Source organism: Pavona decussata, unplaced genomic scaffold (genome assembly GCF_977016875.1).
Source record: "Pavona decussata unplaced genomic scaffold, jaPavDecu1.1 SCAFFOLD_51, whole genome shotgun sequence".
In the NCBI taxonomy this organism is placed as follows: Eukaryota; Metazoa; Cnidaria; class Anthozoa; order Scleractinia; family Agariciidae; genus Pavona; species Pavona decussata.
In genome coordinates this window covers 1,841,004-1,861,954 of record NW_028145473.1, presented here as the reverse complement: position 1 = coordinate 1,861,954, position 20,951 = coordinate 1,841,004, and the positions used below count along the sequence as shown (strand labels likewise).

General features: G+C 39.5%; 1 protein-coding gene across 3 annotated transcripts in view; it reads right to left on the bottom strand.

Moving 5' to 3' along the window:
* Positions 1–2,672: 2,672 nt before the first annotated feature.
* Positions 2,673–20,951, bottom strand: part of LOC146481030 (mitogen-activated protein kinase kinase kinase 3-like) — a 32,593-nt gene continuing 14,314 nt past the window's right edge. For 2 of the 3 annotated variants that reach the window (XM_085108743.1, XM_085108745.1), the window contains exons 10-22: positions 18,818–18,877; positions 17,809–17,873; positions 16,367–16,452; positions 16,007–16,093; positions 14,829–15,038; positions 13,754–13,815; positions 12,194–12,280; positions 11,817–11,942; positions 10,979–11,108; positions 10,389–10,459; positions 9,796–9,899; positions 8,997–9,161; positions 2,673–7,598 (exon numbers count right to left, since the gene is read on the bottom strand). In XM_085108743.1, the coding sequence (XP_084964869.1) occupies positions 7,517–7,598; positions 8,997–9,161; positions 9,796–9,899; positions 10,389–10,459; positions 10,979–11,108; positions 11,817–11,942; positions 12,194–12,280; positions 13,754–13,815; positions 14,829–15,038; positions 16,007–16,093; positions 16,367–16,452; positions 17,809–17,873; positions 18,818–18,877 (1,335 nt within the window). In that variant the 3' untranslated portion in view covers positions 2,673–7,516. The remainder of the gene's footprint in view (positions 7,599–8,996; positions 9,162–9,795; positions 9,900–10,388; positions 10,460–10,978; positions 11,109–11,816; positions 11,943–12,193; positions 12,281–13,753; positions 13,816–14,828; positions 15,039–16,006; positions 16,094–16,366; positions 16,453–17,808; positions 17,874–18,817; positions 18,878–20,951) is intronic. The other variant, XM_085108744.1, reaches the window with a different exon arrangement.

Here is a 20,951-nt window from a genome sequence, read left to right as displayed (position 1 = left end):
AACCCGAATAGGCACCTGGGAAATTGACTCAGAGTTCGCGCGCGCCTGGGGCGTATCACTAATTTTCTTCACGTGGGGCCCTTCACGTGTCATATCATGGTCTGCCTGTCATGTCACTAAAACCCGTCCATACACCAAAAGTCTCATCCCAGTACATTTTTGTTTAACCTACTGCTGTTTTTAATTTTACGGGAAAAGAAACAAAGTTATGACTCAAGCCGTAGTCACCCAAAACCTGGCTTTTAACAGGTGGCTGACATTGGTTTCCAGCACTTTCCAGCACTTTACATTTTGACGGATCAATACTACACTCTTTATCAGTTGATACAACAATAATGGGATCGAGTTCCGGTCGTTTTCTCGACATGATATGCCACCATAGCAACAGTCTAACCTGCTAAAAAACATCCTTTATCAGTTAGCTTTTAAAAATTGGTTATAACCAAAAAAGGAACTTCGTGATCCCTTATTTTTTAATTTAATTTATTATTTTATTTTTTGATCAATGAACTGCGATTAGCATGTTCGAGTACGAATCTTAAAAGTTAAGAGTAAGAGTCACGTGGCTTTTAAAGGTACAATGTCGTCTGCACATGCGCATAGAGACCAATTTGCATACAACTCGTCGCGAGATTTTTGCTTTTCCGCCATTGCTAAACCTTTAAAAAAAATCGCAACAAACAGCTTCTGTCATTACTAAAGAACGTATGTAAATAAAAATTTCAGCCAGCTTTCCGAAGTTGAACGCGATTGTAAAGGATAAAAACAGATTCCTGAACTCTCCGACGGTATTTAAAAAAAGTTGGACCAAGTGTGGCCTGCGAGCAGTCCTACTGTTCTCTTCAGATCACGCGCGGAAAGCGACGGCAAAATTATGCAAATTAGAAAAGTGATCGGGAGAGGGAGAAAAATTTGAAATCGCGCGATCCTGGCCAGGACTGGCCTATTTCTCGCAGAATAGTAAGCTCTCATCCAGAATAAGAATATATTTTTATGTAAAGATCTAGCCATCCTTTTTCAGGCGCCATTCGCTGTCAGTGCTGTGTTTGTGACATCTGAGCAGTGGTTGCGTGCCACAAACCGAAAACAAAAGTCAACTTCTGGCCTAAAAAGTAGTCGCGGTCGCTTCTTAAAAAGTTTGAGCAGCGGTCGCTTAGGAGAAAGCTTTTCAAACGATGGCTTGAGTGAGAAGGGTGAAAATAGCTATCCGCTTACGAGAGGTGTTTCTAGGGGTTGGGAGAGGGGGGGGGGGGTCTGCATGTATAAATAAACATGTGATACACCCCCTTGATTGAAGGTCATTGTATTTCAAATCCGGTGCTCAATATCCCGGATTCTCTATTCCCATTATCTTATGGTATCTCAATACCGGTTTTGTCAAATATCCTGTTAACTGTTGGATCATGCAGTTTCAGAGTTTTTCGCTGGTTTTAGCGGAGCAATTATACCACCCCTCCCCCCCACAGACAAAAATGCTAAGTGTCCGAGATAGTTGACGTAAGGAAAAAAATATCCCTTAATCAGCAAGATGTAGCGATATTTTGTGATTGTTTTTAATAAAGCTTTTATTCCACTCGCGCTTGCTGGATATGAGATGATTGTAGCAAACTCGGCGATATGCACCCCCCTGGATATCTTTCATCTCGTGAAATAATTGTTAACTATACAATTTGCATTTTAATTCGTTTACAGGAGTTTATGCATGATTATAGTTTGTACGAACTTACAAATGAAATCGTAAAATTGTACCCAAGAGGATTGTTAGGCGCGCTGAAATCTACACTAAATTATCTGACGACGATTTTGAGAACATTTCTAATATTTTTGCGGGATAGCCAATATCAAAAAAGATTCCAGTTGGCCGTGCGTCTGCACTCTGATAAACCCAAAACATCAGCCTTAGGTGGATTGCATTGCCGCCATATTGGTGGTAAAAACAAAAGAAAATTTGCTCACGTAGTTTGCATAAAAATGGAAGTTAACTCCCAGAGGAGAAAAATTTTGTTGTTCCATACCACCAACATGGCCGCCATGACGTCACATGCAATCAATACTCCAACCTTGTTCCCTTGAAGGAGGAAAAGAGAGAACCCTGGGAACGAGCATTTTTCACCTTGTTCTTACCGCGTTGTGACGTCATCTGTGCATTATCAGTGTATACACGCACAGCCCAGTGGAACCTTTATTCGTTAAATAGGGTCTGGTACTGAATGAGTCGGAGAGATGTCAGATACCTTTTGAAGTCTCAGCCCACCAATAACAACGAGAGCAAGCTACCAGTAAATAAATCACTAGACAAAAAATAAAACAAAAGAAACAAGCAAACCCTGCGCGAAAAAAATACAGCTGGTGAAGGCAGCAGAAATTGAGAAAGGAAATCAGAGTCACTCATGCGCGGGAAAAGAAACAACCGATATCGACCATCGGGCTGATGTAATTTATGTGAAGCGCGAGATATCTGGGAGAACCTGCAACCGGCGTAAGGCGGGAAAATATGCAACCACTGTCCAAGACGGGAAAACACGTGGTGTTAACTTTGTTTTGGATTGTAAAGCATTCTGCACCACAAACGAGCTCAGAGGTTAATGCCCAGAATCAGATGACTTTGACCAAGAGCATCAACTCTTGTTTTGACACCCCATCCAACAAACCAGTATCAAAAGACCACACTATTTCAATTTCCATACTTTATTTATTTTCTTTCTTCTTCTTTTTGTTTTTCTAAAGATGGCTGACAATATATTTTAGCTTCTCAAGCTGCTTGCCCAAAACCAAAACGCAAACGAGTATCGGCCCACAGAAATTCTACTTTCCATATACATCTCTTATTGAACGAAAAAGGCTAAAATAGGACTTTTTCCGGAGAAGTAAGACAATTTATGGCTCGTTACCACTTCCTGAAATTTTCTCTTAAGATTATGCTTGCATGGGGATGAAATATTTATAACGGATGGCTTTTGAGTTATGCTTCCTTACGGTATTGTTTATTATGCTTTACAAGGTGATCCCTTCCTTTCAATCTGTGGATGAAATCCTAAATACAGTCGAACCTCCACTAACGGACACCTCCCGTAGGCGGACACCTCTCGTAAGCGGACATTTGGTCACGTTCTCAGCTATATACAAACACTACATTCTTAACCTTCTATAAGCGGACACCTCTCTTAAGCGGACACTTTTTCTGGTCCGGAGGGTGTCCGCTTACGGGAGGCTCGACTGTAGAGTGAGACCTTGCCAAAGAAAGCACTCAACAGTAGTTCCCTGTGGTTTTTGCTACGTTGTACAAGGAGTCAGTGGATGAAATACTTAAGTATGATCATTCAAATGTATCTACGGAGGAGTAATTTCTGTGGTTACATTTATCCTACTGTGAAGGTCGTTCTACCGTTTGGGTATGGTCTGTGGACAAAATCCTTAAGTGTGACCATTAGTATATGAAAACTAAATGAAAGCGTAACGAGGAGAAAGTAAAGCCCCCTTTCTTCACTTTTTCAGACGCCGTGCTTTCCATTCGCTGTACAACGCCGTATATGCCGCAAGCTCTGTGATACCTTGACATTAGCTAATTCAAACTGACCGAAAAAAAATTCATCTAAGGCTAATTTACACGTATTGACTGATCAGGTCGATTTGGCACAATTCGAGAAAGAAAATGAACGGACCAAAATCGGGCGGCCGGTTTATAAAAATTTGTGGCATTGCCACACATTTTTCTCATCGGGCCAATTTTTACCTCGCGCTACACCAAAAGATAAAGAAATCGGCCGACAAAGTGTAAGGATGGACCGATTTACATGCTGTAATCAAACCGATATATTGGCACGTGTAAATTAGGCTTTAGAGCCCGAAATAACGGTACCAAAAACCATGCCGGCTGCAGAGCGCAAGAAAGTTACGGCGTCTGAAAGCGGAGTCTACTTTTTGTGACCGACAGTTCAACAATTTGTTTTTGGGTAATTTAGCTTGGTAGTATATCAGAGATTGAAATTTATTCTTTAAAACATTACCCTATCTACACCTTCAATACCCTAAATTTTATCTACAACAGTATTGCACAATATACATTTTTTTTTTGTTCACCGCATGCAACTCATTCAGGCGAGCTGTTGTATAAAATAGTACGTAGAAAACAAACTGAGCGTTGAAACAAACTAAACGGTTTCGCTTGATCAGCTTAAATATTTACACGTCTCATAAAAACTCATTTTTCATTTACATGCCTTTTATATAGAGATTTTTTTCAGAATCAAATATAGATTCTCTGTAAATATGTTCTTTTTCAATTTTTCATCTTCTTTAACCCTTAGGCTCAGCTGGCACATAAACAAAAATACTAAAAAATATGCACACGCTTTAAATAGCAGTATCTTTCGTGCTATAAAACCAAACTCAGTACAAGAAACTCTTACCAATCACGACGAACACAAGCAACACAATCAGAACTCGAAGCCAAAATATGTGCGCTAAGCGCGGGAAAACGCGTGCGGCTTCTTGAAATGACATCAGCAAACCGAGGTAAACGCAAAGTTATTTTCAACACTCAACTTAAAAACAGCTCTAGTGCTTCCGCGCGAAAAAACTGGTAGTGGAATGCGCGTGAACAATCGAGCGCCTGATTGCTTCGATCACGTCAGTATATGAGATCACTAAGATACTGAGCTGAAAATGTTTCAATAAAAAAGCGTCAATTCTTTCATTTCTCGTCTTTCCGAACCTCCAACTGTGTGACTTTGCAGAAACAATAAACTTTTTTTTGAAAACTTACACCTAAACATTTTCAACTTATTTTAAAAAACTTTACTACAGAGACAATTCAATCGAAGTTGTGTAAATAACTTTGTCTAGGAAAAACAGCTTACTGGTATTACCCGCAACAACGAGCGCTTCATGTGAATAGAAAAGAACAACAAAAACTTTGCAAATAATAAGAACAAAAAAACAACAACGTCTTTAAAGAACACTTTCGAACAGAGCTCGATAAATTGCATGAGTTACAGTGTTGAACGCCACAAACTTCGGAAAAACTCGAAAACCTTTGAAGTTCAAAACGAACATTTTCGCGACTACAGATGAAAACAATTAAACATTGATTGCAATATAATTACGACCATTTTTGTCAATAACATGCTTTCGCGACGTTCCAATCAGGACTCACCGAAAGCTCTAAGGAAACCTACTCAGATGCACTTATGCATTGAGTTGGGTTCCCCGGGGTATGCACGAATGTGATTGGATGAATGATCGCACGAAAGTATGCCATACCAATCTCATACTCAGATTGAATGGCTGTCCGGTAACAGCTTGCATTGTTTTACCGCAGAAATCATGCGTTTATACATTTCCAGTTCCCCAAAGTCTCTTCTGAGGGCGACCAACCGATGGCCAAAAAGCCTGAGGACTCTAAGTACGAGATTGATGCCACACTTGTGCGTCTCGCTTCACTGGTAAATTCGCAAAGTTTTGAAAACGGAGTCTTCTTTACCGTTCTGGTCTTACCTCCACACCAAAACAACAACATGACCGAAAAAACCTTTTAACCACTCTCCAATGTGTGAGTGGTTTTCTGTTGTTGTTGTTGTTGTTTGTTTGTTTTGTTTGTTTTTTTCAGTCTTTTTTTAAACGCCGTCTTACTGGTCTGCCTTCTTTACCGTTTTGGGCTTCCGTCCACAACAAAAACAAAAACAAAACCAAACGAAAACTTTTTAAACCTCTCTCCAATTTGGGTGTTTTAAAACGCCGTCTTCCTGGTCTAAAATTGGCGGGGAAAACGAAAGTGGACTGCTAAAAAAGATGTGGGACTACTCTAGTATACGGAAAGAAAATTCTCGATGTGTTTTTGACAAGAAAACTCCGTTTTCAAAAATTTCCGGACTTTTTTCCACTGTTATAAAATGCTAAGTAAAAAAAGATTCTAAATTCTTTCGCATCGTTCGCCTGCAGGGGATATTTGTTTTACTTTGTATATACAGGCACCACGTTAGACGTGGTATAAAAATAGTATTTCGGTTGCACCAACAAGCGCATGGTTATTCAACTATCCCACAGATTATATTTCAGTAAATCTTTCGCGGTAAAATCCGCTATTTTGGAAATCTGGGAAAACATGTCGAGAAATACTCGTACTTTCACATTAAAAAAAAAAAAACCACTGCGATGTTAACTTGCCAACTGAATTATTTTCGCAAACTTTGCAATTCCAACAAATTATGAAAGGAAACTTACGATACCATAAATTTCCAAATGTAAGCCGACGGCTTCTATTTGCACAAAGGACCTTCTTTAAAAAGGGGCCTACTTTACTTGGGGTGGGGGGATGTGGAGGGATAGGGAAAAGGGGAAGAGGGGAGGGGAGGGGAGGGGGAGGCTTGTTATTGGAGGAAATTTTGGGGGTTTGCAAATAGAACAGCTTGCACAGGAAAACTGAAACAGTGGTTAGCTACGTTTTATCCTAGCTACATCACCTCAAATCTTGGGAGAAAACATTTCTGCCTGTCATCTTGAGTTTAAGGGTCGCAATTTTCCCAGATATTTATTTTTCCCATACAAACATATTTCGTACCATGCTTCCCCTTTTCTAAAATGACCGATTTTACCGCGTTAGGTTCTCAACAATCTCTGCACTAGAATATCTGTGTACTGTAAAAATGACTAATTAATCAAATCCTACAATAGACTGTGAGAAGTCTCCCTTTTGCTCGAAAATCTGCTAGAAGAACGCAAAAAAAAAAAAAGAGCAACTTGCTCATTTGTTTGCGTTCTTCCCGCGGATGTTCGAGCAAAAGAGAGACTGATCGCGGTCTAATCCTACAACAGAGATTCATAGAATTACTTTTGTAACAGAGAGAACACTCACTGAATTATTTAAAAAATGCCGAATTGTTCACCTTTGTCGTGACATTCTCAATCCACCTCCATTATCGCACATTTCTCCACAAATGTTTCAATCATGCTTCAATTAATTGTCCTTCTTTACTTTGTGACTTCTTCTTCTACATTGTCTTTAATGATGTCGACAGGAATTCGTCGCTGTCTCTTCTGTTAAACTTAAAATGTCTCTCGTCTTCCATTGAAATTAGAATTGTCCATTGAATCTTCCTTCAGAAATCATCAAAAATTCTCTCACGCCGACAGAGTTGCCTCTCAGAAACGTCTGGAATCGCTAATTGAGTATTTATTTGTCGTGCTCAAAACACACATTGTTCGCGACTGTACTTGGAACTTGCCCATAAACTGGATTTGAAAACTCGTCGAAAAACACGATGACTGAAATGTAGCTTCTCTCTAGCTAGGTGCCTTGATAATATCGACAGCAACAGGCTACATCTTTGACTTCTACGTCAACACGTCGCAATGAAAATGGCTTTTGTGATTGGCTTTGCCCCGCACAGCGTGTGCCATTGTAATCTTGCCGGAAGGACAGACGCCATTGAAGCTGATCACCTACTCTGTACGCATCCGGTTGGACAGCCCTGAAGAAATACTTCGTTCAGTTTCCACAACTCATCATCGACTATCGTCATAAGCACGTCGTCACCGCCGAGTTCAACACGAAGTTGAAGTTGAGCAGGTCGTCTGCCGAAGGGCGTTGTCTTGAATTCCTATGAGAGCAGGGATACAATTCAACCACAGGCCAACCAATTCCACCACCACTACCTGCCTTGTTACTATAACGACTGCCGCTACCTACCCTGTCTGCCAATGCCTGTCAATAGCCTTTACTAATGAAACGGAATACTACTCACAAAGCGGGATAACCAAATGCCCACCACAAACTCAATATGCCACTACTTAGACAATCACTAGCTCCATTTTATGATGAAATCGCCACTGTATGCGACTATCACTAGGATTAATACTGATGACGATGTTACTGCTTCTCTCCTGACTATCATTCCCTGTACTGAGGTCTAGTGCTTGTAGCTTGATCGACTGCTATTGATCGTTCACTCCTATTGTTACTGTTGCTGCTAAGGGATAAACCTACCTTGACCACACTCCGACCGCTGCCTCTCTTCCTGTTAAAGCTATCAAAGGCTTCATGGACGGCCACTTTTTCCTTCATAACTACTGTTCCTGCATCTACTTCCATTAGCACTGTTATTGCCTGTCACTAACTCTGCTCACTCATCTTCACCAGACAGTGTGGATCGTATGTTGAAAAAGTGGGCATTCACTTGGCCCTTTTAAGGCCTAAGTAACGAAGTATTTTGAATTGCAGAGGATGGATTAAGCAGACGAGACTGTAGACTGCGAGCAGTCGTACTTTTTTTCCTCAGCTCACGCGCGCAAAGTGATTGTAAAACTATTAACGAAACTGTCAGGCTGGAGCTTGAGAACCAACACTTCAATGAACGAAGGAAAAAATTAAATTCAAGAAAGTTCATTTGTAGCAGAGTCGCAGTAGGCACGATGCGCCGACACAAGGCCTTTTTAGGTTTCATAAAGATTTTTTCCTCCTCCGTTAATCAGTAGATTGTGAGAAGTTCTCTTGATTGCGAGTATTTCAGAAATCACATTTCCATTAAATACCGTATAAAAGAACAAAAAACTGGAGTACTAAAAAGTGTAGACATTCATTTGGCAAGCTGGATTGACCTTTTTAAGATGACGCCGGACAAAACCTGAATATCGTTCTATCACACTGCAACTTACCTACACTGTATACTGTAACTCGACTGTCTCATTACTCTAGAATTCACACTATTTACATTTTGTACCTGTCTATGTCGGTAGACATAGATAAATTAATTTTGCTTCAATTCTAGACCTCTGAGCAAATCAGTCTGTCGCAAAAGACTGGAATGACTTTGAACACTTTCAATTCACTTCCCTTTTCAGTAACGTGTAGCGTCACGCATACTATTTTGTGATGCAAGCTGCTGAAACACCCGCCACTGATCAGGGATAAGAGAAAGCAGTGATATTGCATGACAAGGGAGATTCGGTGAGAACAATAGCGTGACCAGCCCAAAGAACTTTGCACATGAAGCACTCACTTGGTAAGCGTGGATTGCACAAACTCCCTGGCGTCCTCTGACAAATCAATCGGTAATGTTGGTTCAGTAGGCTGTGTTGCAATCTTGAACAGAGCCGCCATTGGCTCAAATTCCGACCACGGAGGCTTTGTGGTTAACATCTCCACAACGGTGCATCCAAGACTCCTTTGAAGGAGAAAAGGAAAGATCAGTATTGCGACAAGAATAATTAGACTTAGGAGAGTTTGGCGTTTGGACCAGATGTCCTCGCAAAAACTGGAAGGTCGAATCAAGTGACTGCTATATGACTTTGTTGCGGGGAACATGGATAACACATTATTGCAACGTAACTGTTCAACATTTGTCAACTGCGAGATGTCACTTTTAGAAGAGACCGACAAAGTATTGATGAGCAAAAAAAAGTCTTATTTTGCGAGCACCACTACAAATTAATTCATGATAACAATACTCTGAAATGGAATAATAAATTCTTACAAGATATGAATGGAAACATTATCCTCAAGGTAGCTACAGAGTAAACGCCTTGTTCGACATCCGATTTCCCTTTCCTTATGAAAACTCTTCTTGAAAATATCCACAGAAATGAAGCGAGGGGATATTACACAAAGCTTGTTGACACGAAAAGTAGCGATACTCGAGGAAATAAGCTCGATGGATGTGGATTATTTTCGCTATTTGGTGCTTGCTGGTGATTTCCTGATTTTCCGTCTGTGCGGAGATCAGCTCGGCGCACAATGCCTTTTGGGTGAACATGGGCCTTAAGTGATTGTTACAAAAAAGACTGTTGTTCCCAACTCACCAGATGTCTGCCTTTCTTCCATAGCCTTCACCATTTATAACCTCTGGTGCCATCCAGTATGGTGTGCCATGTACAGACCTAAAGCCTGTTTTACTGCGAATCGTCTGTATAGAGATAACACACAATCAGAATGACCGACAGAAACAGAATAACTGTTCGTGATACGACCGTTTGTCTCACGACTGTGTCACCTACGTGTGGACCAGGAACCCATTACTCTGAGCGAGCAACTGCCTTACTAGGCCTTTGCTACGGCGTTTTCACAGATCAGTCTATTTTTAGATACGCATGGGAATACTATCTCCCGCGAAAATATAGATTCAGGTTCACATGAGAATTATGCAAATCATGAGACCGGTTAGTAAGACTCCCGTGGGAGATTGGATTTGTGGGAGCTTCAATCTAAGGCTATGTTCACACGGGACCGAAGTTAAAATTTTTACTTGTCACGTGGTCCGCGCGTTACAACACTAAATTTTTTCCAAGTCTCATTGGTTTAAACTGATCACATGACAGGAGATGTTAGATCAGGAAAACAATACCTACAATCTACTCACTGCAAAGACAGAGCTTGGCTTTTTGCATGTGCGTACCTGTAGTCGTTTGGATGCTCCAAAATCTGCCAGTTTCACATTTCCACGGAGATCTCTCAAAATGTTTGCTCCTTGACATGAAATACATGACAACCATTAGTTATGTGATTGTTACACAAGGTAACGTTTAATAGTTTGCCCAACAAGTTTCTGCGACAAACGTGACAAAGATTGGTGTCCAGTGTAATATAAGTACATCATGACACTGATCACAATGCTCCTGGATGGAACTCTGTGAGAAGTTAACAAAAATCGGGTTTTGAATTTCTCGCTGGACCAACACTGAAGGTGTTATAATAATTAGATAAGTAGGTACTGCCTTTGTCAACAGAGCAAATTTATGTTTGAAACAGCTCAGATGACCATAGAAAGGGAAATCCCCCTTTGGAGACAACAGCCACTGAGGATACGAGGTACAGTGTAGATGCTATCACCGCCGCCGCCACCATCACCATCATCATCATCACAGCAATGGATGCTCAGGTCTCTAGTAGTGACCATTCATTTTGCATTTGCCCAAGTCCACACCAGACGCCCCAAATTATTCTATCTAAACAACCACTTAATGTATAAACAACAACAGCAATTACCTTTGATGTCTCTGTGCACTATAAGAGTTGTGTGCAAGAAAGATACTCCTTCAAGAATTTGTCTTGTGTACTTTCTTGTTAAGCTCTCATTCAGAGCTCCATGTTGCTTGATATGATCATGCACCGAGCCCTAACACATTAAAAAAAAAATAGAAGTTATTACGCTGTGCTGGGTGGGTGGGATAAGTCTTGAGTCCTTCATTAAATCCTACCATGCAACCATTCAAAAGCTATTGAGCTGTTCTTCTCAGTAATGCTGTTCACTTTTGAGTCAGTGGATGAAATCCTAAAGTGCCATTGTTCAAACGAAAAGCTACAGTACTGAGCAGTACTTTCCTGTGGGGCTGTTTATTGTCCTGTACAAGGCGGTTCCAACTAACTTTGTGGATGAAATCCTAAGTGTGGGCATTCATATGAAAACTACTGAACACCACTTTTTTGCCGTCCTGATTATTATCCTGCACAAGCTGTTTCTAGCTTTTGAGTTTGGTAATTAAATCTTTCAGCGTCCATTGTAATCAAAGGAATCGAGCAGTACTTTACCTCTCACGTTTTTTGCCATTAACTTAACAGACAATGGATAATTAACAATTATTGAATATTCCACGAGCACGTGTTGGATATGGAATGATAAATAGACAATTTAATGGTTGCTATTTCTTTGGCATGGTATAATGGCTCATATATCATGGCCACTAAGCCAATCAAATCCCTGGAATTGCATTATACAATGATCCAGTTTTTTATAATATCCATTGACCCCTAACCTAAAAGCTATTGACTTCTACTTTTCGGTGGTGTTGGGAACTTCAAAACTTTAAGCTAAAGCAAATCTTACCCCAGGCAAGTATTCCATAAATATATAGACATGGAGGTCCGTCTGTTGTGTTCCATAGTATAACACAATCCTCTCATGCTGAAGATTCTTCAAAAGATCAATCTCTGCTTCGAAAGCTTTTACTTCCTGTAATATTGACATCAATATTAATTAAACTTGTTACTTAATCGCTGGGGCATGTAGTAAGCAGAATTAAATCTATCTATTCTCTGAGAGGGTGACCATGGCAACCGGGGAAAGAACTTTGTCGGTAAAATTTAACGTGAAAAAATTGGGGGAATGTTGCCATACATAGATGAAAAGTCTTGGCATTGGACACATGTTATTGTCCTGCCTATTGGCTGATCTCTTCAGAAATCAAAAGATTACGAACATACCTTTTGTGTTGCGGAGTTTAAAAGGCCGACTTCAACTTGTTTGACTGCTAACTCAATTCCCGTGATGTGATCGTGACACAAGTACACCTTCAAAAAACAACCAATGGAGCTTATTTAACATGACTAAATTGAGCCGTTCACTATCAAAGGATTGCTGCTAATCATTCACAAACTTGAACGAACTAGCATCCAGAAAGCAAACGTCTGAGACTACTTTAAAACTGAACATCAGGACCCAGCTATTCAAAGCCTGATTAAGCAAATCCTGGGTTACGTGAAGTTTGGTTCGAGATTAATTACTAATTAATAAGCACTTTTCCAAAATATTTTCCCCCTTCATTTAGACTCTTCTTTACCTTTAGCTTAAAAGGAGCTTTTTAAAACATTTTTAACGAGCGAGATGAAAACTTCGGCTAACTTTTAACCGGGCATTAGCGTGAATTGGTGTTTCAAACAACCCGGCCCCGACTTTTATGGAGTGGCAGATAACGAGTCTGAAAGACAAAGAAGTTACAGGGATATTTTCTACTTTTCTTGCCAAATATGCACTCCTCCATGTCTGTTGTTCTTGCTATTTTCTTTACTGTTTTGCTTTTTTCATGCCACCAACTTCATAAACTTTCATGCGAGTCTAAGACATCACTTTTAGATTGGCAAGGAACACAGAAGGAACAACACTCCAGCAGGTGAAACATAAGAAATTCATGAAAATAATTAAACTGCTGATGAAAAATTTAACTACATGTATTAACAAAACTAACAAGAGGCCATTGCAGTTACATATTCAACTAAGGCAGCTGCAGAAAGAAAACCTGAAAACAAATTCAGGCTTGACTGGGATTATTTTCAAGCTTTCTTGTAGCAGCCACTTAACTTGCATAATAACTATGATGGTCTCGCTTATTAACCTTAAAGTCATGTAGGCTAGATTGTACAGTGTAAGAAACCAGTTAGACTTGAAATGACAGGTGGAGACCAAATTCCAATGATGCATGGACTAAGCCTAATGCTTTAGCTTGCCTAAAAAGAAACCCCAACTAGGGTTAACCCTGTAAAGTCCCAATAGTGACCGGCATCCGATTTCTCATTACAATATTCACTGTAGATCAACCACTCAGGTTATGAGAATAACGGAAATGATCACCGAGGACAAGTTGTTTTGACGTGTAAACAAATTCTCCTCACTAGTACAGTCGAACCTCTTTATTACGGACACAAAGGGGACAGAGATGGATAAGCGTCCGCATTATAGAGGTGTCCGTTTTAGAGAGGTAGGCTTTATATGGATTTCAGTCTCTCAGGGACCAAGTGAATTGTCCGTAATAGAGAGGTGTCCGTATTAAAGAAATGTCCATATTAAAGAAGTGTCCATAAGGAGAGGTTCCACTGTACCATAAGAAATATTTGAGAACAGTTATGAGAAAATGAATATTGATATCAGGGCTTAAAGGGTTAAGTGCTACAACATTGAATGTGATAATCAGTACAAAACGAAGTAGCAGCAAAAAGATTACGTGTAATCATTGTTACATGAAGCATATTAATTAATTCACACCTTACCTGACCAAAAGCTCCTGCTCCAAGAAGTTTCCCTTTTGTCCAGTTTCTGGGAACTTCAGGCACTGGCAAAATTTAATGGAATTTTAATGAAAGAAGGACAATTAAGTTACCAGTGGCAAAGAGTGGAGGGACAATCACTTACATGCAGGAATTGTTGTTTTCCAGTGAGATTTTTTGTGAGCACTGGAGAAGGTGAATATTTAAGGACGTTGCGTACTAATACTGAAGTATTTTTGCGTGCTTTATGACTATGCGGGAAAAGCAGATTTTAGCAAGGGCTATTGGAATCGAAAAAGAAAAAGAAAAAATTCTGCTTTCTCTGCACAGTTTTAGGCCGCTGAAAAATATCCATGTGGTGGTAGGCACCGCCCATAGGAAACCCGAGTATCTTGAGATGCGCAGAACGTATGCGTAGTAACAAAAGTAGGCACCGTCCTTAACCCTTTAACCCCCAAGGCAAAACAACATTTTCTCCAGATCCAAGAACACAGACTCAATGTGCATGTATGATATACCATTTTAAAGCTACTCATGAGTGTAGTTCATAACTGATATAATTATGAACGAGAAAAGTTATGGCTTTGAGATAAATGGCTTTAAAACGTAAAAATTTTAAAGTTCAAAAACGTCCCAATCCTTGTGTATATTAGGTATACCTCTAAACTATAGCTCATTTTGCAGTTCTCAATATGTTCATTAATGTGAGAGATGCTTTAAGACCACAACTTCTAGGGGAAAAAAGTTGAAAAGTTATGGGGGTGGTCAACCATATCACATATGGGAGGGGGTTAAGTTTTTATCCTTTTAATGAGTAGATCTTCACAAGATCATCTCCGTGTCAAAAATTCATAGAAATCTGTCAAATATTGAAAGAGTTATGGAATTATGTGCCAATTGGCACTCTTGGGGGCTAAAGGGTTAAGGGCAGATCATAATGCAGAAACTATGATATTAAACGACAGTCATCTTCACAAAAGGGTTAAAGATTACTTGGAGCATTTCCACGCTTCAAAACAAAAAAAAAGACATTCTGGCCTATAACCATTTACATGTAATCCAGCCATTAATCTATCACCTTTTGTTGTCGTTGTTGACATTTCTTTCAGCTTCTGTACAGCAACCTCAAGTTCTGACTCTCGTCTGGGCCTTCTTGAACCCATGTCAATGTCAGCAAGCAGGCCACTACTGCTGCTACTGCTACTCGCAGGACTGATCTGTTGGTCTGTTCTCATGGACGGAGGGATGGGTTTGCGGGAATTCTGAGTACCATTGTATATCTGGTTTCCTGGGGAAAAAAAGACACTGGTTACCCTTAATTTGCCTGTTTTTTAAGTTCCTGAGATCCTCTTTTGTAATTTCAAAGACATTTACGCTATGTCTTAAAAGAGGCCAACATTTTACCTATTTTAAAGCAAAACTGAAAACTTTTTTAAAAGACTTTACATAACTAATTTTAACCCTTAATGTGATTTTTTTCAATTTTTCTACTCAAAGAATTTGACTCTTTTTAATATTAGGAATATTTTTTACTTAGCAATCGGAAGGTCTTAGGTTTGACTCCTGATCGAAGCAATCGGATTTCCTTTTTCCGAGTATGCCTGTGTCATTCACTGAATAATACATCATTCTCATATTTCACTTTTTAACCATTTTCATTTATCTTGTATTCAATTAGGTTATTCATTAATCCACTGAATGGATTCCCTCATTAAATATTGTTGTTATTATTATGTCACATTGTGTAAAGACTTAAAAACATCCAAAGAGTTTCCTTTGAAGTAAGAAACTGGCAGAAACAATGTTGTAATATGTGGGAAATGGGTGATTTGTTCTGAGCAGCCACCATTACCTACTGTATTTTCTCATTTTCCAAAACTTCCAGAAAGTGTCAAAATTGACTCAAAAATAATCAAAAGCACTAAAGATACAATAAAATGATAAAAAGATGGATAAGTTACATCACCAAATTTAAAATTTTTGATTTAAAGAAAAAAACAAAACACACTACAAAATGCCTGTCATAAAGGTGTTGCCATGGACACTTAACATCATGTGAGCAAAGCCCTCTCATACAATATTTTTCGAGTCACGTAATGTTTCTGTAACCCAGTCAGAATTTTTCAGACTTTTTCTGTGCAGTAAAATCCCTCCCCTTGAAACAAAATATTTAGTTTTCATGTATGTAAATTTAGGTGAAAAATGCGTAAGCTCTGGCACACTTGGCACAAGGTAAAGGAGGATTCAGGCTTTTACCGTCATGGAATTCGCTGTTTGAGCTTCCAATTGTATGACTTCTCCGCCTGGGATATGTGTGTGCTTTAGAATCTGATAAATCTTCTTCTGAAAATGAAAATGGAAAAAGAATATTTACACTGTACATTAAGTACTCCATATGTAGACTAGTATACTTATGTATCAGAGATTATCATCATCAGCCTGCAACTGGAAGCCAGCTTTTATGGCTTCCAACTACTGTGCAGGTAACTGCTACTCAGAGTTTACAAGCTGGCCACTTTCTTTGAGCAAGCAATACAAGATTTGAATCGTGACATACGATTCAAGTCATCAGTTATTCTCAAGAAGGTTGAAATTAACTTCTTAGCAGTACCGTACCTGAGGAAAACATTCCTGTAGCACGCACTAACGAGCTGTTGGAAGCAGATCTTGTTGAGTTTTGAAATGAATGCATTTCTCCACCGCTAAAAGAAAGAAAAACAAAACAGGTTTTAGTCTGAACAGTGAGCACCTTTCAATATTTTCCTCTCTAAAGTCAATTATGCCAAATCCACCTTTTAACTAATTAACCTAATTAACTAAAGTCAAACCTCTTTATTATGGACACCAAGGGGACAGGAATAAGTGTCCATATTATAGAGGTGTCTGTTTTAGGGGAGTAGGCTTTATATGGATTTCGGTCACTCAGGGACCAAGTGAACTGTCCGTAATAGAGATGTCCATATTAAAGAGGTGTCCGTAAGGAGAGGTTCCACTGTAGTTAATTATTAACTACAATCGTGGACGAATCTCGTTAAGAAAAGTGCGAATTTTGCGCATATATTCCAATCTACCTTAAAAAGAAAACAGTGCCTGGAAAGTACCAAACCTTTACTCCCCCCTCCCCCTAACTCGATGTTGCTTTCAAGGCCGGACGATGACCCAGCCTTTTTTTTCAGCGGCAGAACAACATTGATGATGGGGAGGGAGGGGCTGTGTTGTTGACGTATCATTGTAGCGCTCGAATTTGGAGATTGACTAACAGTTTCTTAACCCTTTCATCCACGATTGTAGTTAATTTACATGTATTACTTTTTTTAAATTTCCCTTCTCCTGTTTGTCTGTGGTAAAGAAATCCGACCTATAGTACGTATCACCACTAAAACAAGCACTTTCCTTTGGTAATGTTTACAAAGTACCACAATGGAATTTAACATGTTTGGTTTGTGGGACAAATCTTTAAGTGGATTCGTTACCTGAACATATCAAGACAAGTGTATAATTATCATGTGATGGTAACTACATGTAGTGCTTTCTGGTTTTTGGCATTATTTTGTCCAAAGATGTATGGAATGATTTTCAATTCTGGATTTGAAGTAAGGTTTTCTTTGGCATGTGCTAGTGCAGAAAGATGTTACAGTCAATTCCCGTCACGTGTGACCGGCATTTTTGAAATTTGAACGGAGTTTTGAAATTTACATGTCAGTTTTGAACATCGCCAATGAGATTTCAGAGTTCCCATAGAAATTTCCCTAGTTTATTTGTGGTATAAAGCTATGAATTTTTCTTTACATTGCAGCATTAAGTATTTCAAGAGTAACAATTGTTTCCCAAGTATTTTGAATCACTTTTTGTTTGTTTTTTTTTGTCTTTTTCGGAAAGATTTCCAGAGAAATGTTCAACATTCCATTCACATGTCGGACATTACAAAGAGAAATTAGAATGTTCAGTTCATTCTCGGAAATACTGGTCACACATGACAAGAATTGACTGTAAACCATTTATGTGGGCCTTTTCTTATTCCAAGGTTTTTGGGTAGTAGTGAGCATGGCACAGTATACCTGTCAACGGAAAATGATGATCCTCTCCATGAACCTTCAGAGCTTGGACTGGAAACAACCCTGACCTGGAAACATGATGACAGAGAGGGGTCAGAATTATAGAGGAAGAGTTTACAATTTATTATGACCAGGAGCAAGCACCAACTGAACCAGTTACAAGTCTGTTACAAGTAGGTGCTCAGAGTAAAGACGTACTGTTAATATACTGAGATCAAGTCAAATGCCGTCACAGTTTATTGGGATATAGGAGATTTAAGTCTGTCAGTGAGGAATCCATGTCCTTTAATCCCTAATATCAAAGAACAAAATAATTCTCCTATCTTGTCCCCATACGTTTCTTATAAAAGTACTATGGAGAAGTAAAATTTAAAATTTCGCTGATCTTATCCTTAATTCTCCTGACCTCAGGGGTTAAAAAAGCAGTACAAGGAGAAATTTGATGCTGATCGCTGTTAGGGCTTAAAGGGTTAATTTAAGTCCCCACCAAATGTACTTTGTATGCTCCCCAGATCTTAGACACTATAATCCTTTCAAGACAGTGCAACCCCCCACTTTACAGACACCTGCTTAACACAGACACCTCATTTTAAGTGCAGTTTTCGTGGTCCCACCCCATACATTTCCTTTAAAAAAGAAAATCGTCTCTAAATGATGGCCATACAAGCGCAAAAGATGTGGGTGCAAAGTTTTTGGGAAAAATTTTTGCTGTAGGCCAGGCACTAAAAATGATCGAAGAAGAAGAAGAAAATTTGAGGGAACATGACAAATGACCTTACTATAAAATTTACTTTTGATGTTCATAAGCCCATCCCCTCAACCCCCCAGTTACATAGATGGAGTCTCTTGGATATGAAACAAATCTGCTGGTCTCTTGCATAGGTTATGAAATCTCCCAAATAAAAGTGACTTTTGATCTTTTCTCTAGATCTACACTGAAAATCAATGCAAAAATAAAATCTCCAAAGGTTGGTACGTATCTCTGCAAATTCATTGAATTTACTTGTATTACCCGACTGTGTGAGAGTGGGTCATACCAAACATCAATTCGTCTCTGCAATCTTGGCAAGACCTTAAAATTCACAAATGAAACAAAAACAAATGAAACTAAAGGCACTTTTTCATATTACCAGATTAAAGCATTGAAAAAAAAAAAAAACAACAAATTATTGTTCCATTTTATTTTGTCTCCCTAAACTGCAATAACCATAACCATAGTAACATTTTATCCATGAAATTAATCCTTACTGAACTGGCAAAAACAGACATCTTTGGATCGGAATTAAGGAGGAAGATAATTTAATAGACTCTTCCATTGTTTAATGAAAGCCCTTCCAAGCCTCCTTAAAGCTAGCAGCTTGCTCGTGAGGACATGTAAAGCAAACAATTAAACAAGAACACAAGAGCACAGCTGTTTAAGAATCCAAACTGGTAGGAGGCTACAGTACCGCTCGAAACTATGGGACCATTTGCCGCGAATTTGCCTCGGTCGATTCCCGGTTTTGATCTGCGGTTTCACCTAGGCAAGACCTCGTCTAACCGCAATAAAAACCTCGGTTTCACCTAGGTTTTTTTCGGTTGACTTAAGCCGCGGTGAAAGGCAGGACGCGGTTGGGTTTGAATAGGCTATTGTTCGCTTTGTTTTCATGTTCTTCGAGGACAATAAGCGAACTGTCGGGTTTTAGGTGTGATAAATTTCACGGAAGCGCACTCGCTCTCAAGGGAAATAATCAAAGCGCTCTGTGAGCGAACTCGTGAATTGAACTGGTAAATGTAATAATATTTCGGATTATGCCAAAAATTATTTGCTTAACGTGCAAAACAATTCATTAAACTTCACTCGCACAATTCCTTTCGATACGCGAAGCAACGCAAAGGTCAGTGAAAGCTCGAATGCTAGTCGACTAAAGAAGATTGCGCTTCCAGGTCTTTTTGAAGGAATTACAATGGAACTAGTTGGGCATAGGTGAAAAGGCACTACTACTCCCGTTGTGGCTGAATAACAAACTGCAAGCGTCCAGGTTTCCTACCAAGAATCGCCGTAAATTAACTTACTATAATTTTTTTTTCCGCGTTATGTTGTTGCGGAATGAAACTTGATACACGTGAAGGAATTTGGTTGCCTAGCACGTGACTGAAATCTTCCCGGTGTTTTCATCATGGCACGGTCCTTTTTACGTCCAAACGACGGCTTCTCTCAACGCTTTAAAACATCGGAAGGGGCTTTTCGCTTTTGCTAAACTTGCTGTTTTCGTTTTATCCAAAGTAAATATTAATAGTATTACATTAAGCGTTGCGGTAATTTTCCGCGTTTGTGTTTGCTCCAAGTGAATCGATCTTATCGCTCACACTCGATACCGAATCAAATCTATTACGAAGTTTTAGTTTATCGAATCCGGATTACATTGGCAATACATTTGGAGGGATTTTCACTTTGTTTTTCTCCGCGTCCGTACTGAAATCCGATTGCATATTTTGAATTCAGCGTCGCTATTTTGATTGAACTTTGTTGCACACTTTACTGTTTACATCAGTAGGAAGGGTTATCAGGCCTAGGACGTTTATCAAACGAATAGAATATCTTTCTTGACTGTGTGGCGAAAACAGTAAGAAAACTGAAACTATGTCTTTTGCTCTGTGATTATTGCCTGTAGCGTGACAAAAACTGAACATGCCCCAAATGCAGAATAAGAAACTTTCGTCGGTGACTGCCAAACGGATTGTTATCGGTCGTTCCGTTTCCGATTCGGTGAGTCTTACAAATTCTTTTGTTTGAGGGCTTCTTTAGGATGAAAGGTGAGATAATGTTTGACAATACCCTGACAATAGTAATTAGTCATTATTGCATTTTTACCGAGGCATTGCCGCGTCTAATTCCCCGCGGCTTTCGGTTGCTTTCGTCTTTGCCGCGGTTGCGGTTTTCGTCCCACCGCGGTGAATTCGCGGCAATCACGTTCGGCAAAGACGAGGTTTTACCGCGTGCAAATGGTCCCATAGTTTCAAGCGGTACTGTAGCTATTTGGCCTCACTTTCAAAGTTCGTGTAAGTTATGTCACAAGGGATTGTATAAGTTCAGGGCATTAGTACCCACACTTGCCTCCTACAGGTCACACTTCTGGGCTTTGATTGGTAGATTTTCATTCAAT